General features: G+C 45.3%; 1 protein-coding gene and 1 long non-coding RNA gene across 4 annotated transcripts; both read right to left on the minus strand.

Annotated features, from left to right (window-relative positions):
* Positions 1 to 4065: 4065 nt before the first annotated feature.
* LOC107277362 (uncharacterized) lies at positions 4066 to 6277 on the minus strand. Of its 3 annotated transcripts, none has more exons than XR_010737290.1 (6): positions 5911 to 6277; positions 5658 to 5707; positions 5349 to 5425; positions 4862 to 4955; positions 4500 to 4644; positions 4066 to 4271 (listed from the first exon to the last, which is right to left on the minus strand). It is a non-coding gene; the product is annotated as an uncharacterized lncRNA (long non-coding RNA). The 3 variants fall into 3 exon arrangements; XR_010737289.1 differs by lacking the exon at positions 5349 to 5425 and adding an exon at positions 5469 to 5520; XR_010737291.1 differs by lacking the exon at positions 5349 to 5425.
* A 5248-nt stretch (positions 6278 to 11525) lies between these two features.
* Positions 11526 to 12859, minus strand: LOC107275584 (protein trichome birefringence-like 19). Its single transcript, XM_015761243.3, has one exon. The coding sequence runs from the start codon at positions 12851 to 12853 to the stop codon at positions 11591 to 11593; it is 1263 nt and encodes a 420-aa protein (XP_015616729.2). The 5' UTR covers positions 12854 to 12859; the 3' UTR covers positions 11526 to 11590.
* Positions 12860 to 13207: the final 348 nt, after the last annotated feature.

Raw genomic sequence — 13207 nt, forward strand, 5'->3', positions numbered from 1 at the left:
CAGGCCGATTCCAGCAGGATACTCCAAGGTCAAAGTTGAGTTGGTCGAAGGCGCGTATGAGGACCTCGAGCTGGATTACCCTGGAGGAGACGGTGAGACGCATCTACGAGACACAAGCCATGCCATTATTCTATGGCGCAAGCGGTACATCATCCTCCCTGGGCGACAAGCGGCGTCTCGTGCACCATCTCCTCCGGCTCCGCCATCTCCTCCTCAGGATCCTGCACCGTCTCCTCCTCATGCTCCAGCACCGTCTCCACCTCAGGCTCCTGCACCGACTCCTCCTCAGGCTCCTGCACCGACTCCTCCTCAGGCTCCTCTTCCGGCACCTTCAAAGTCAACGGCCCCCCAAGCTCCACCGCCTGCCCACACAAGGGCAACGAAGAAGACGAAAGTTGATGCCGCCAAGAACAAGGACCCGGGGTACGATTGCACGCAAGAGGAGCTTGACGCTTACATGGCATCAGAAGTCAAGAGACAATTCAAGCATCGAAGTCCAGAAAAGAAGATTCCTATAGACCCGAGTGTCAGGAACTTCTTCAGGGGTATGTCTGCACCTGCCAAGGAGGCCATAAAGCTATCGGACTATGAGCGAACGCTGAAGAAAGCATCTTCTGGAAAGTCCAAACCAGTCCCTCAGCTTGGAGAGCAACCAAACCAGGAGATCGAGCCGTTGGTGACCGGTGAAGATATTGGAATGGAAGAATTTATTAATGACACCGGCCTAACTACAGATCAATTGCTAGGAGTCGCACCAATCGAAAAGGAGGAAGTGAAATACATGTACGAACTCGGTAAACCGCTTGTCAAGCCTGAGCTGCCGCAGTCCCTACCCACACAAATGTACAAGTTCCATCATCTGTACATGGAGATGAGCGCCATTGGTAGAGAGATGATCGGAGCGAGGATCAGGGACACGGACTTCTTGCAAGGAGATGACATTCTCTGGATCAATTTCAAGGGAATCTACGAACTATACCAGCTGGATGCCCTCGACGTCTCTATTATGAGTTGCTGGATTTTGTAAGTATATCGTTCAGTTAGATTTCTTACTACGTCTCCTTTAATTAATTAGGTCCTTGTATATAAGTAGACTATATATAATATATACTCCCTTTTATCGTTGTAGAATGGAGATTCAAAGGGCCCGACGGCAGGGGGTTTTCGATACTGGATTCATCGACCCTCGGAAAGTAAACGTCGCAATGCTCGACCAATATCCGCAAGCCACAGTGGACAATCTCGTCCATCTCCTGAAGGCGCAGCATTACAAGACGTTCATACTGTTGCCGTACAACACATAGTTAGTTTAATTTTACTGTCTTCCTATACCAAATTTCATTCCCGTACGAACTTGCTAAGAGTTTCATATGTAATGCATCCCACGCACATTGCAGATTCCACTGGGTGCTTTTACTCTTCGACCTGGCGGCCTACACCGTCAACGTATATGACTCAATGGATAAAAAAGAGTCTACGTTTGACAAGGTTTTCGAACTTATAGACAGGTACTGTCATAAGTTCCTCTGTTAATTAAGAAAATCTTGTTATGTTAATTGCTACTACGAATCATAGCTTTAAACTCCATGTAGGGCTTGGTATCGGTTCCGTCATTTGGTCCGCGGCAACTGGAGAGAAAGACTTAGGCGGAAGTTCAAATTTCCTGTGAGTACACATGCTCTACATTTATATTTCTCCGATTCAAATACATACAAGTGTATATTAATTAGATCTCTCGTCGTTTGTCATTTATTTGTAGTGCGCAAAGCAAAAGCAGGGAACTAACTTGTGCGGCTACTACGTGTGCGAGTATTGCCACTGCCTTGCAGACCAAATCATCACCACAAGAGAGCTCGATGTACGTACAAATAAATTCAAAATTTCATTACGTATCGATTTGTTGTTTAATTACTAATCAATTTCATACATTCATATAGTTTATTCGCATGAGGGATAACCTGACCACACACAAGGAATTTATCACGGCGGTTCAAGAACAACTTATGGAATTCATCAACGAACAAATCCTTGATCCCAAGGGTGAATTCTACTACGACGGAAATACAATTCATAGGTCCTTAGCTTCTGAGCTAGCGACTACTACTACGTCGAAATCGTAGCTAGCTAGGACATATAATGGATTGTAATTAATACATGACTACATATGTTTCTATATGCATGTGTACACATTTTCTATAATGTAAATATATTTTGGTCATATATATATATATATATATATATATATATATATATATATATATATATATATATATATATATATATATATATATATATATATATATATATATATATATATATATATATATATATATATATATATATATATATATATATATATATATATATATATATATATATATATATATATATATATATATATATATATATATATATATATATATATATATATATATATATATATATATATATATATATATATATATATATATATATATATTTACATAACATATATATGTATAAATACATATATATTATGCATGTACATATGTATTGAAACATATATATGCATGGTTTATATATATATATAAACCATGCAGCAACAGGGCCATGCAAAAAAAAAAATGTCAGCTTGATCTTTAGTCCCGGTTGGTAACACCAAGCCATCTTTACTCCCGGTTGGTGTTACCAAACGGGACTAAAGATCCCGGTTATTTCACCTGGGACTAAAGATAGCGATCTTTAGTCCTGGATTGGTAGTCCCGGTTTGGAAACCGGGACTAAAGGAGGGTTACGAACCGGGACTACAAACGCTTTCTCCACCAGTGAATACACCGCTACATGTATATGGCATACCTACGTGACAATATTAACCAAACAAACAAATACACAAATACAACTCGCAAGTTCTCAAAAAAAAAAAATCACAAGCCAACTCACAAGTATGGGAGGCTTTAATTTCCCGGCCCAGCCCATCTACCGTGACAGGCCACTAACTAGGCCGGGATATTTTGGGGCCCCCAAACTTATAGGCCCCAACCCTCAAAGCTTAAACAGGGGCATGCATCTCCTCGTCGTCGTATATGGCATAATGAAGTACATAAGGTCATAAACAGAAAATACCTGCTGAAGAAATGGAACATAAGAGCATCTCCAGCAGGGACCCTGAATATAGCCCCAGTGTTGAGGCTAAAAAATTCAATCCAGCAGAGCCCCTATCAAGGATCCTAAATTAGGTGGGCACCCAAATAACCTTTCCAAGCCCCCACAGTCCCAGGGGCTCTACTGCACAGCCCCCATCCACGGTTGGAAAAGCGCGGGAGCCGCCTGACGTGGTCTTGGTCCGCCGGCACTTCCCCTGCCCAGTGCTCATCCCCGGCCGGTGCGGCTCCTCCCTGCCTACCGTGTCCTCCTTCAGGTGCCCTCCTCTGCCCGACGCTCCTCCCCGGCCGACGCGTTTGCCGTGCCTGGAGTCTCCTCCAGCCTGCACCCTCCGCCTGAACTCGATGAAAAACATGGCCTAGTGACCGAGTCATGCAATGGCGTCAAGGCACTGGATGGTTCAAGTGCTGCTGCGGGCTGCGAAATTGAGACAGTAGTAGCAGGGTAGCACTAGCAGCTGCGATTGTGGGACAAAAGAAGAATGGGGAAAGTGATACATTTTTTTAGATAATGGAATTTTACATTTTTTTTAGATGGGGAAAGTGATACATGCGATGTGCTATGCAGCTTTTTTGTTGCTTTGCTTGGTTGTTGCTTCGCGAGAGAAGTAGCAGGTCTATTGGTGGATGAGAAGACAGGAAAAATCAACACATGTGAGAAACTCCATGGAAGCGCGATAGCAGCAGAAGCTCGTTTCACCCGAGCTATGAATACAGGCTACTAGGATATGTATTTCCATTTTATTTTTTTTAAAAAAAATCGAATTTGAATTGTGATGTTTTGAATTGTGAATTTAAATATGGTTGGATTATTATGGTTTCATACTAGGAGTAGCGTAGAGTATAGAACTATATATTAGTACTTTAAAGTATATGTTAAAATAGAAGATGAAATGAAATAAGGGGTGAGAAAAGGGACTGCTGCTGGAGTTAAAGGTATTTTTTAGGTACTCAGGAAATGGGGGAAGCCCCTATTGTACTTTTAGGGACTGTAAAATAGGAGCTATTACTGAAGATGCTCTAAGAATGCAACACCTAGTGTATTCGTCAGCTCACGCGTCAAACAGGATTACTTGTGGGGAGTCATCTTTCTTGGTCTCTGGTGCTTCTGATAGAATATTGATGAGTTTCCTGAAGTAACAATGTGGAAGTCAGTTTTCTGCTTTACTGCATATTTTTATTCTTATTGCTAGATGTTTAATATATTTCTCTAAAGAAAGCAGTTAACTGTAGTGTTAACATATTAAGAAAGAGAACCCGATTAACATGAAAAATAAACATAGAAGATATTTTAGTGATGAATTTTCATGACATCATAAAAATTTCTGCCCAAACAAGCCATCGTATAAATTTACATACCCAAGCTTTTGACAGGGGCTTCTTATCTTTCTTCTCTTGTACAGTGCTTGCTGCCACCATCAAGTTCATCATTATCAGGACCAGCAAGATCAACAAAGGTAATTCTGCTAGTCCGTGAGCTGTTGAAGCCATTTGATGAGCAACCCTGTAATTTGGTTGAACAAGGTAAATTCACAAGATAATGACAGCATGTATATTTGCGGATCAGTTAGTGGAAACTTAAAAAATAGAATAGAATAGACCAAAAAGCATATTGATCTTTTAAATGCTCTAATACTGACATAATTATTGCAATACGAGAAGTTAAATATAGCTGGTTATGAGGTCTCCAAACAACAGAAGAAATAGGAGGTTTAATTTACCTTGCTCCATTCTTCAATGACACAAGTGAATATTACATGAGAACAACCTTTTCAAGTTCATACTGGTGGTGCCAACTTTTCTGTTTGAAAGGCCCTGTAAAGAAAAACAAGCTTAGACAAGCTATCAATAACGCTGGAGCAATGGTAGACTTCAATTCAGATTTTAATCTCTTAGAGGAGAAGGCAGTGACTCAGTTATTAGGACAACATGAAACAACTAGTATTGAGAGAGCATGATACAAGAACTAATATATGTGATCTTAACAAAAATACAGCTTGTTATCAAGACAAAGGTCTTTGTGACTACAGGGTAGCTCAAGCAGAGGTCCTGGTTGTGATCCTCATCCATGCAGAGGTGAAAATGAAAAGCAAAGAAACCCTAGTTTTAAAAGCAAAATAGAAAGGACAATTTCTTTCTGCTGCTCTTGTAGATCAAAATTATAGCTTCATCAAGATTTCATTGACGTCCTCAACCGTTGACACATACTCATCGATCAAGTTCTCAACATGTACACCATTGCAAGCATTCTCTCTTATCTATAATAATGGAGTTGGAAAAGTTTACTGCAATCCATTAGCAAACACCAAATACAGGATTAGAATATACCTAAAGGTTATGCTGAAATGGATCCAACAGGTCATTAATCTACAAATTATACCTGGAAAGCATTGAGCAAAATTTGCATCATGTCAGATATGGAAACCTTGTTAAATTAACTGAATTCAGAAAAAAAAAACCCACATCTAGATGCACTTTTCAGTTCAATTAAGAACACGCAGATGAGTAAGTACTCACCTCAGAATTGGTAGCTTGTCTGCTTGCTTCTCTGGTGAGCTTTCTTGCCTCTGTACAGGAATAAACAGAACTAATATTATAAGGAAATACAGGTTTAATTCTAACAAAAAAAGGCCTTAAGCCTTGGATTTGAGCAAAGAGGTTCTGGAATTCGTAGGATTCGTGCAAGAGCACGCAGAATTGGAGGAAGCTTAGCTTCAACCCGAACTCACACGGTCTGTACGGACGGCAGAGGGATGGGAATAATGCAAACCTGGGAGAGTGGGAGGCCGGAGGCCCTGTCTGTCGTCGAGGAAGCCATCGATGGCGAACAAGGGAGGGGTTCGTTCCGTCGCCGTGATCGGAACCTCTCAATCCTCATATATACTCGTCTACCGAGATTTGAGGGGAGAGGCGGCGCGGCGTCGTTGACTCGAATCTCGTCGCCGACGTACGCCGAGCTGCTCCCCCATCCCCCCGCGCCGCCACCGAGCCCCTCGCTGGCCGCGGCCTCGCCCCATACAGCGACGACGAGGAGGACACGGCGGCGAAGAGGGCCTCGCCGGCGGCGGATGGGAGTGAGGGAGGAGAGCGTCACGCCGGCGAGGTAGGAGGAGGTAAGGGATAGAGATATTTTGCATAAACCCCCCTCAAGAAATGGTATATTACAAAAACGTTCAACGAAGCGATCTGTCACCGTCGATCCGCGATCCGACGGCTGCGGGAAGGGGACGAACGATGGAATCCCAGAATTCGATGTTTAGAGATGTGATGATGAATAATTGGTGAGTGTAAATTAATTAATTTCGTCTGGCTCTGTAATGGTTGTTTTCAATTGTTCCTGATCAGCAAATAGGCATGATTGTCTGAGTGAAACTAGCAAATATATACTAGCTGGAATCGACGAATTCAATATAACAATCAAACCGAGGAGAAAGTGTCCCAACATAAAAAAAAAAGTTTGCAACAACAGAGCAGAATAATTCAAAACAGAAATAAATTAGATGATCAAATTCATCTCAAAACTTTGAGTTATAACATATATGCATGTTTTCTTTCAAAAATGAAAAACAAACTAACATACATGGGATGAAATACATGGTTGTGACTGGTCACTACACACATATAACACGGCCCAGCTAGCTATGAGCAGCTGATGGATGAGGATATGATGAGCATACACGTACGACGAAGCAAGCAAAGCTGGCTGAATTTTATTATCTGAAAAACAAAAGATAGTAACAAATATAAATACAGCAATACATATATATATGGCATACCTACGTGACAATATATAACCAACCAAACAAAATACGTACACAGATACAACTCACAACACAAGCTAGCCTTTATTGAAGAGACAGTATGGAAGGCTTTATATATATACTATATATATAGGCCCTGAAGGCTTAAACAGGGAGAATAACCATCTTGTCGTCGTCGTTGTCAGCGATGTAGCGAAAGCTATATGGAAAGATGAAGGCGTAGGCGAGCTCGACGGCGATGAGGGCCATGACCCAACCGACCACGAGGCCCCACGGCGGCAGCGGCATGATGGAGCCAAACAGGTAGAACAGCATGACCGAGAGACATATGTACAACAATACAGTTAATACCTTGAGGCGAAAACGGAGGCTGTTGGAAACGGTGAATAATACGTTGCGGCTGCGGCGGAGGAGAAAGCGGCAGAGGTAGATGAGGATCATGTGTATACCGGCTACGGCTGCCAGCTCCTTGAGATGATGCAACATTTGCAACTCCTTGAGATGAGGAAGTGCTGCCAGAGAGGAAGTGCTTGCAGCTCCTTGAGATGATGCAACAAGGAAGGGCTTTTATAGTAGCTGATGTTAGTGAGGCGGAAGGAAGGCATAATCTCACCACCACGACGAATTTACCTTTGAAACATGGGAGGTGGTGGAAGTAGCTGATGTGAAGGGCGCGGAAGGAGAATATTGCGATGTTAGTGATGTTCGGGTTAGCTGTGAGATGATGCAACATAGTGAACCCAGCTATAATACAAAGTAGTAATATAGGGAAGACTTTGACTCAGGGAAGAGGAAGCGTTTAGCTCATGTGGACAGGGAGGAAGACGGATACTTTGAAATAGCGGAAGGGAAGGGGGGACTGCTAATGCGCGCCAAGCGATCACCCCGCATTCCCCTCCCCCCAATATGCAATACCTCCTCCCTCTTCTCCCCCTTCCTCCTCCCCTTCTTTTTTTCCTACTACAGTACACCAAAAAAAATTAGTCCAAAAGCATATATTCTTTTTTTCCTACTACAGTACACCAAAATAATTAGTCCAAAAACATATGTGTTTAAATATTGATCGCAACTTACCTGAATTCTCCATATGGGACTAATCCTACCAACACCATGCATGCCATCGGCCACTCGATTAGACCTCTTTCAGGCTTTGCAATTTTCGTTTTGTATACTTACGCCGGGAGGAAATTTTGAGCAAAAGTTTTATTAAATTTGAACTAATTTTGACTGTATTTAACAAAGTTTGAATAAATTCAAAAGAAATTGGAAATTTTGGACGAAATAGTTTCGTGCAGGGGGTTCAAAATTCATGAAATATTGGAAATTAATTTCAAACCAAAAGTTCAAACATTGATTCATATCTCTACTAACAAGACGGGATAGATATTACTTTATGTTGCAAAGACGGGAGATGAGTAATATTTGTTCCATTTACTACTCGTTACCTTATCAACCGCAGCTAAAATTTAAATTTGATCATTAATTTTTTTACTATCTGTTACACATTCGACATTAAACACCCATCAAAATCTTGCAATTTTTGGATCGTTGGATCGCTTTAAGATCCGTGCAGAAACCTAAGCCTACCTTCTTTCTCTTTTTCTTTCTCCCCTCAAACACCGCATGTTTGATGCTTGATGCCTCTCAACTCCACCACTTCCACCACCACCTGGCCTCGCCGGCTGCCCAGAAGGCGTCAGTGGCACCAACAAGGTCCCACCCTCCCCCTGGCCGGCCTCCTCCTCCTTCTTCCCCCCCTCCCCTCCCCCCCTTCTACTCGTTCTCAATTCAGTGGCTGCGAGGTACCTCTACCCCGCCGTCTTCCTCGTCTCCAGCAACTCCCCGTCAATGGATTCGCTTCCACCGCTCATTACCTCCTAACTTGTTGCTTCGCTTTGCCCTTGCCACCAATACTGGCCTATAGCCAGCTACCAACCCCGTGCCTTCGAAAGTGCCGGTGCCGCCTTGCTACCCACTCCAGGCCGCCGCCTCCCACGGCCATCTCACTTAGCCCAACAACATTTCCCTTCTTCCCCCTCCCTCTCCTACCCCTCACACCCCACCCCAACCTAGGACCCTAATCTGTTGGTCCTCTAACCGAGTTTAGGTTGTCACCGGCGTTGAAGAAGAATAGGAACTCGCCAGAGTTGAAGAAGAAGCACTGGAGCACAAATTGCGAAGCACATCCAGTGATCCAAAATTTATATGATTTGGGATGGATTTTCTGTCAACAGAAGGTGTCAACGGGGGATACCCGTAAACCGGATAATATGGGTATTGGGGAACGTTGATACGAGGATCTACACGATTCGACATCAAGCAGACAAGGAGATAAGTATTATACTGGTTCAGGCCCCTCGTGAGGTAATAACACTAATCCAGCTTATATGAGATTGATATAGAAATCCACATAGTACAATAGAGAACAACTGATTCCGAGATTACCGGCGAGATCCTTGTTGAGAGAGTCTCGACGAGATCTACAAGCGAGTAGGCTTCAAGTCCTCTGGATTGCTCCTGTGGTGGCAGGTTGGCTGGTGCTATGATTCGATCCCATGGACCTCTCGGGGGGTATGTATTTATACCGTGAATCCCCTTAGTCTCTAAGTAGAACTTGGAGACCCCAGACCCTGCACGATATAGTATAATCCTAACCCTCTCTGAGTAGAACTCTGTTACGTACTTGCCCGTGAGGATTATTTCCATAATCTCTTGTCAATTTTCTTATCGTATACGGAAGTCTATCGTACATACGAAGGTATGCCGCATCCGTATATTCCATAAGTCGTAGGATAGAAGGTATATCGTATCCGTATATTTCATAAGTTGTAGGATAGAAGGTATGCTTTATCCGTAACCATGACAGTAGCCCCCGACTTCAACTCAAAATGAGTACTCGTTCTCGTACCGAGACTTCACGGTCAACGATGTCGTGCTCTCTTGGTCATTCTCGATGAAGATCGAGAAGACATGAAACATGCGATATCATTGAAAGAAGAGCAACAGATAGCTAGCTAGGCCGGGATATTTCTGGCCCCAAACTTAGCAAGTAATTTTAGGTCCCTCAATTTGTCGCCGAGTCCGAATTTCGTCCCTGAGCCGCAATACTAGATATGACGCGTCTAGTGCAAATAAGATCCTAAGACGGTTTGGACTACGGTTTCGGCTGATGTGGCACCTACATGACAATGACGTTGTTGACGATTCTTAAGTGCTAAATTTGACCACCAACTCCTGCAAAAAACTAAATAAAATGAAAAACCAAACTTAGCGATAGGCGTTTATTGCTAACCATTATCACAAGTGTTGGTAAATATTTGTATGCAGGAGATTTTTGATGAAAATATACATGTTATGCGACCAAATTCAATTTCATTCACTCGCAGATCAGCTTCCACTTCCGTACCGTATCTTTTGGATCTTGGTTAATGTAATCAACCATACTCGGTCTATTCGAGTAACCCATGTAATATTAAATATTGTAAGACTTATGCTATGCAGAATGTGATGCACCAGATATGTATTGTGTGTATGTCAATCTATCGGTCCATGGAATTGTTATTATGTACACATATATATGGTCTCCTGTGCTATAAAACCAGGGGCCAACACTGCCCCCACCGCTGCCCGTCAGCTCTGGCGCCCCCTTGTGAGTACCCCCCCCTTTGATGTCGCGGCGACGATGGCTAGTGTCGATGGTGTCTTTTTCTTGCCTTGCTCTGATTCCTTGGTTTCTTGGTGGCTTTCTTCTACCTCCTATCTCCCCCCTCCACTCATGTATTCCCATCTCTCTCCAGTATCTACCTCTCCCCTCTTTCCCCATATCTGTCTAGGGAGGCAGTTGGCGTCGACACGCGACGTCTTGGGTACCTCCTTAATTTTAAAGATAAGCCCGCTTGACGACATCTCCCTATGCTAGGAGATATGTTGGTTTCTCTCAGTTGATCAAAAGAGTTAGGGTATGTGCAGCTTGCTTTGGCGCCTCTCTCGTGCTTGTGATCATCTAACACCAGTCCTCCACTGTAGTGGCTTGGTTCCATTGCACGGGGTTTAGATTGCGGCAAGCGACCCAGTCCGCAATGGCCCCCCAAATTCTCCTGGTATATCTACACTTCACAAGGAGGAAAACACATGTCATTTTCATTGTCCACCTTATAGAATCATCTTACAAGTAGTGTATTTTCTCGACTCCGTCGATCCGGGAACTTGGTTCTGGTGGCTGGAATAGAAGTCAGAGGTGGGTTTTGTTGGGAATTTTAGTGATGTTGCAGCTTATTTGTGTTTTTTTTGTTACACTTTATTAAGATGTTTCATTCCATTTTGATTCAACATTACATACATTGATTTCTTAGTGTTGCAATTGATATGTTTGAATAGAGTACTTAGTTGAAACAATTATGCTCAAGCGTAGAACTATTTTTCTCTTATATATCTGAAACATTTAGAACATTTTCATTGAAACAATTTTATCGAGAGATGAAACATTTTTCAACAGTGCGGTGCAATACTGTCCAACGATTTTTTTTTTAAAAAAAAATAAGACATCCGATCCATATAGTAGGCTCCCAAGCAATTTAAACAATGCTGTTTTTTTTTTGAAAAAGAAACGAATCGTACATTTAAAATCGTGGCGCGAATAAACCGCACATAATCATCGACCAGCCATAATGAGAAGAACGGCATCAGCCATCACCCGATGAGCATGTGGAACAGCATGTCGTTGCAGGCGTCCATGGCGCCGGGAAGGCACCAGTGCACGCAGTCCCGCGACACCTTGAACTTGTCCGGCTGCCACAGCCTGTACTTGCTCGGGTGGGCGTCCGGCCGCTGCGCCATGGCCTCCGTCGCGTCCATCAGCATCATCCTCGCCGCCCCTTTCCCCCTCTTCCTCGCCGCCGCCGCGAACTCCTCGACCTGTATCCGGTGCATGTCCTTCTCCATGGCGTTCAGCTCCCACTCGCCGCGCCGCGCCGGCCTCGTCCGGACGCAGTCCCCGTGCCCGTTCCACGTCCCGTTCTCGTAGTGCGACGGCGAGATCGTCCGCACGATCACCGTCCTCCTCGCGGCGCGCCCGCCGCGGCGGCGCGCGCCCCCCGTCGCCGCCGCCCGGAGCGCGCTCCGGAACGCCATCCGGAGGGAGTAACGGAGGGTGAGGTCGGTGACGTTCGGGGACAGGCAGGTGTTGCAGCCGACGAGGCGGCCGCGGCGGTCGTAGAACATTGACGGCCGGTAGAACCAGCTCCCGGCGGAGACGACGACGTGGTCGAACGCGCCGACGTGCGCCGCCCACCCGGCGTCGGGCTCGTCGAGGTGGAGGCTCCACAGGCCGGCGCCGCTCCCCGTCGGGCCGTCGGGGTCCGTCTCGACGGCGCGGACGAGGAACGGCGACCAGAACGCCGCGACGGTGAGGCCGTGGCGCTCGAAGCGGTACGCGTAGCTGCCGTTCGTCCACGGCGCCGGCCGCTCGGCGCGCGACAGGAGGCACACCAGCGAGTGCATCTGGTTCCTCGCCAGCGAGTCCCCGACGAACGCCACCGACCTGCCCCTCATCGCGGCGAGGAACCTCGCCGCGTCGAACCGCCGCATCTCGCACCCGCCGTCCGGCCGCCACCGCCACCGGACGTACCCAAGATCCGGCCGTCCGTACCGCATGCAATCATAGTGCCCATGGATCACCGGACAGCTCTCGCCGGTGTACGGCGGCGGCTCGCCGGACATGTCCGGCACCCACTCGCCCTTGAAAATATCACAACCAGACCGGTCGCCGCCCACGCCATCCGCCGTGTTCTTCGTCACCTCCGGCGCCAGCAGCGGCGGCAGCGGCACGCGGCCCGGTAGGCTGACGGCGGCGAGCACCAGAACGCACGCGGCGACGGCGGCGGCGGGGAGCACATAGCGTAGGCCGTAATGAGCAATGGATGGCAGCTTGATCACCTCGTGAAACTTCATCATCGACCTGGGCGGTCAACATCCACACTATAGCTAGCTTAGCTCATGGATATGAAATGAGATGAGAAATGAGATTGCTGTATATACATCGAATTTTTTTCTGCAATTTTCGTCACGAATATTGATTTGATTACGAAATTAAAATGAAGTGTACACTTGGGATGGTGGATTCCACGCGTGTAGTACGAGATAACCACCTGTTTATTACTAGGTCTTGGCGAAATGGAAAGAATCAAAATGCTAAACAGGTGTGATTGTTTGAGACCAGGGGCACTGGCCACCTGTATGAGCTAACCTAGCAGCAGCTCTCCCTTTCTGTCTGATAATCTTTTGACTGCATGTCGAGATCAGCCAACT

The sequence above is a fragment of the Oryza sativa genome, chromosome 11, assembly GCF_034140825.1.
Source record: "Oryza sativa Japonica Group chromosome 11, ASM3414082v1".
Lineage (NCBI taxonomy): Eukaryota > Viridiplantae > Streptophyta > Magnoliopsida > Poales > Poaceae > Oryza > Oryza sativa.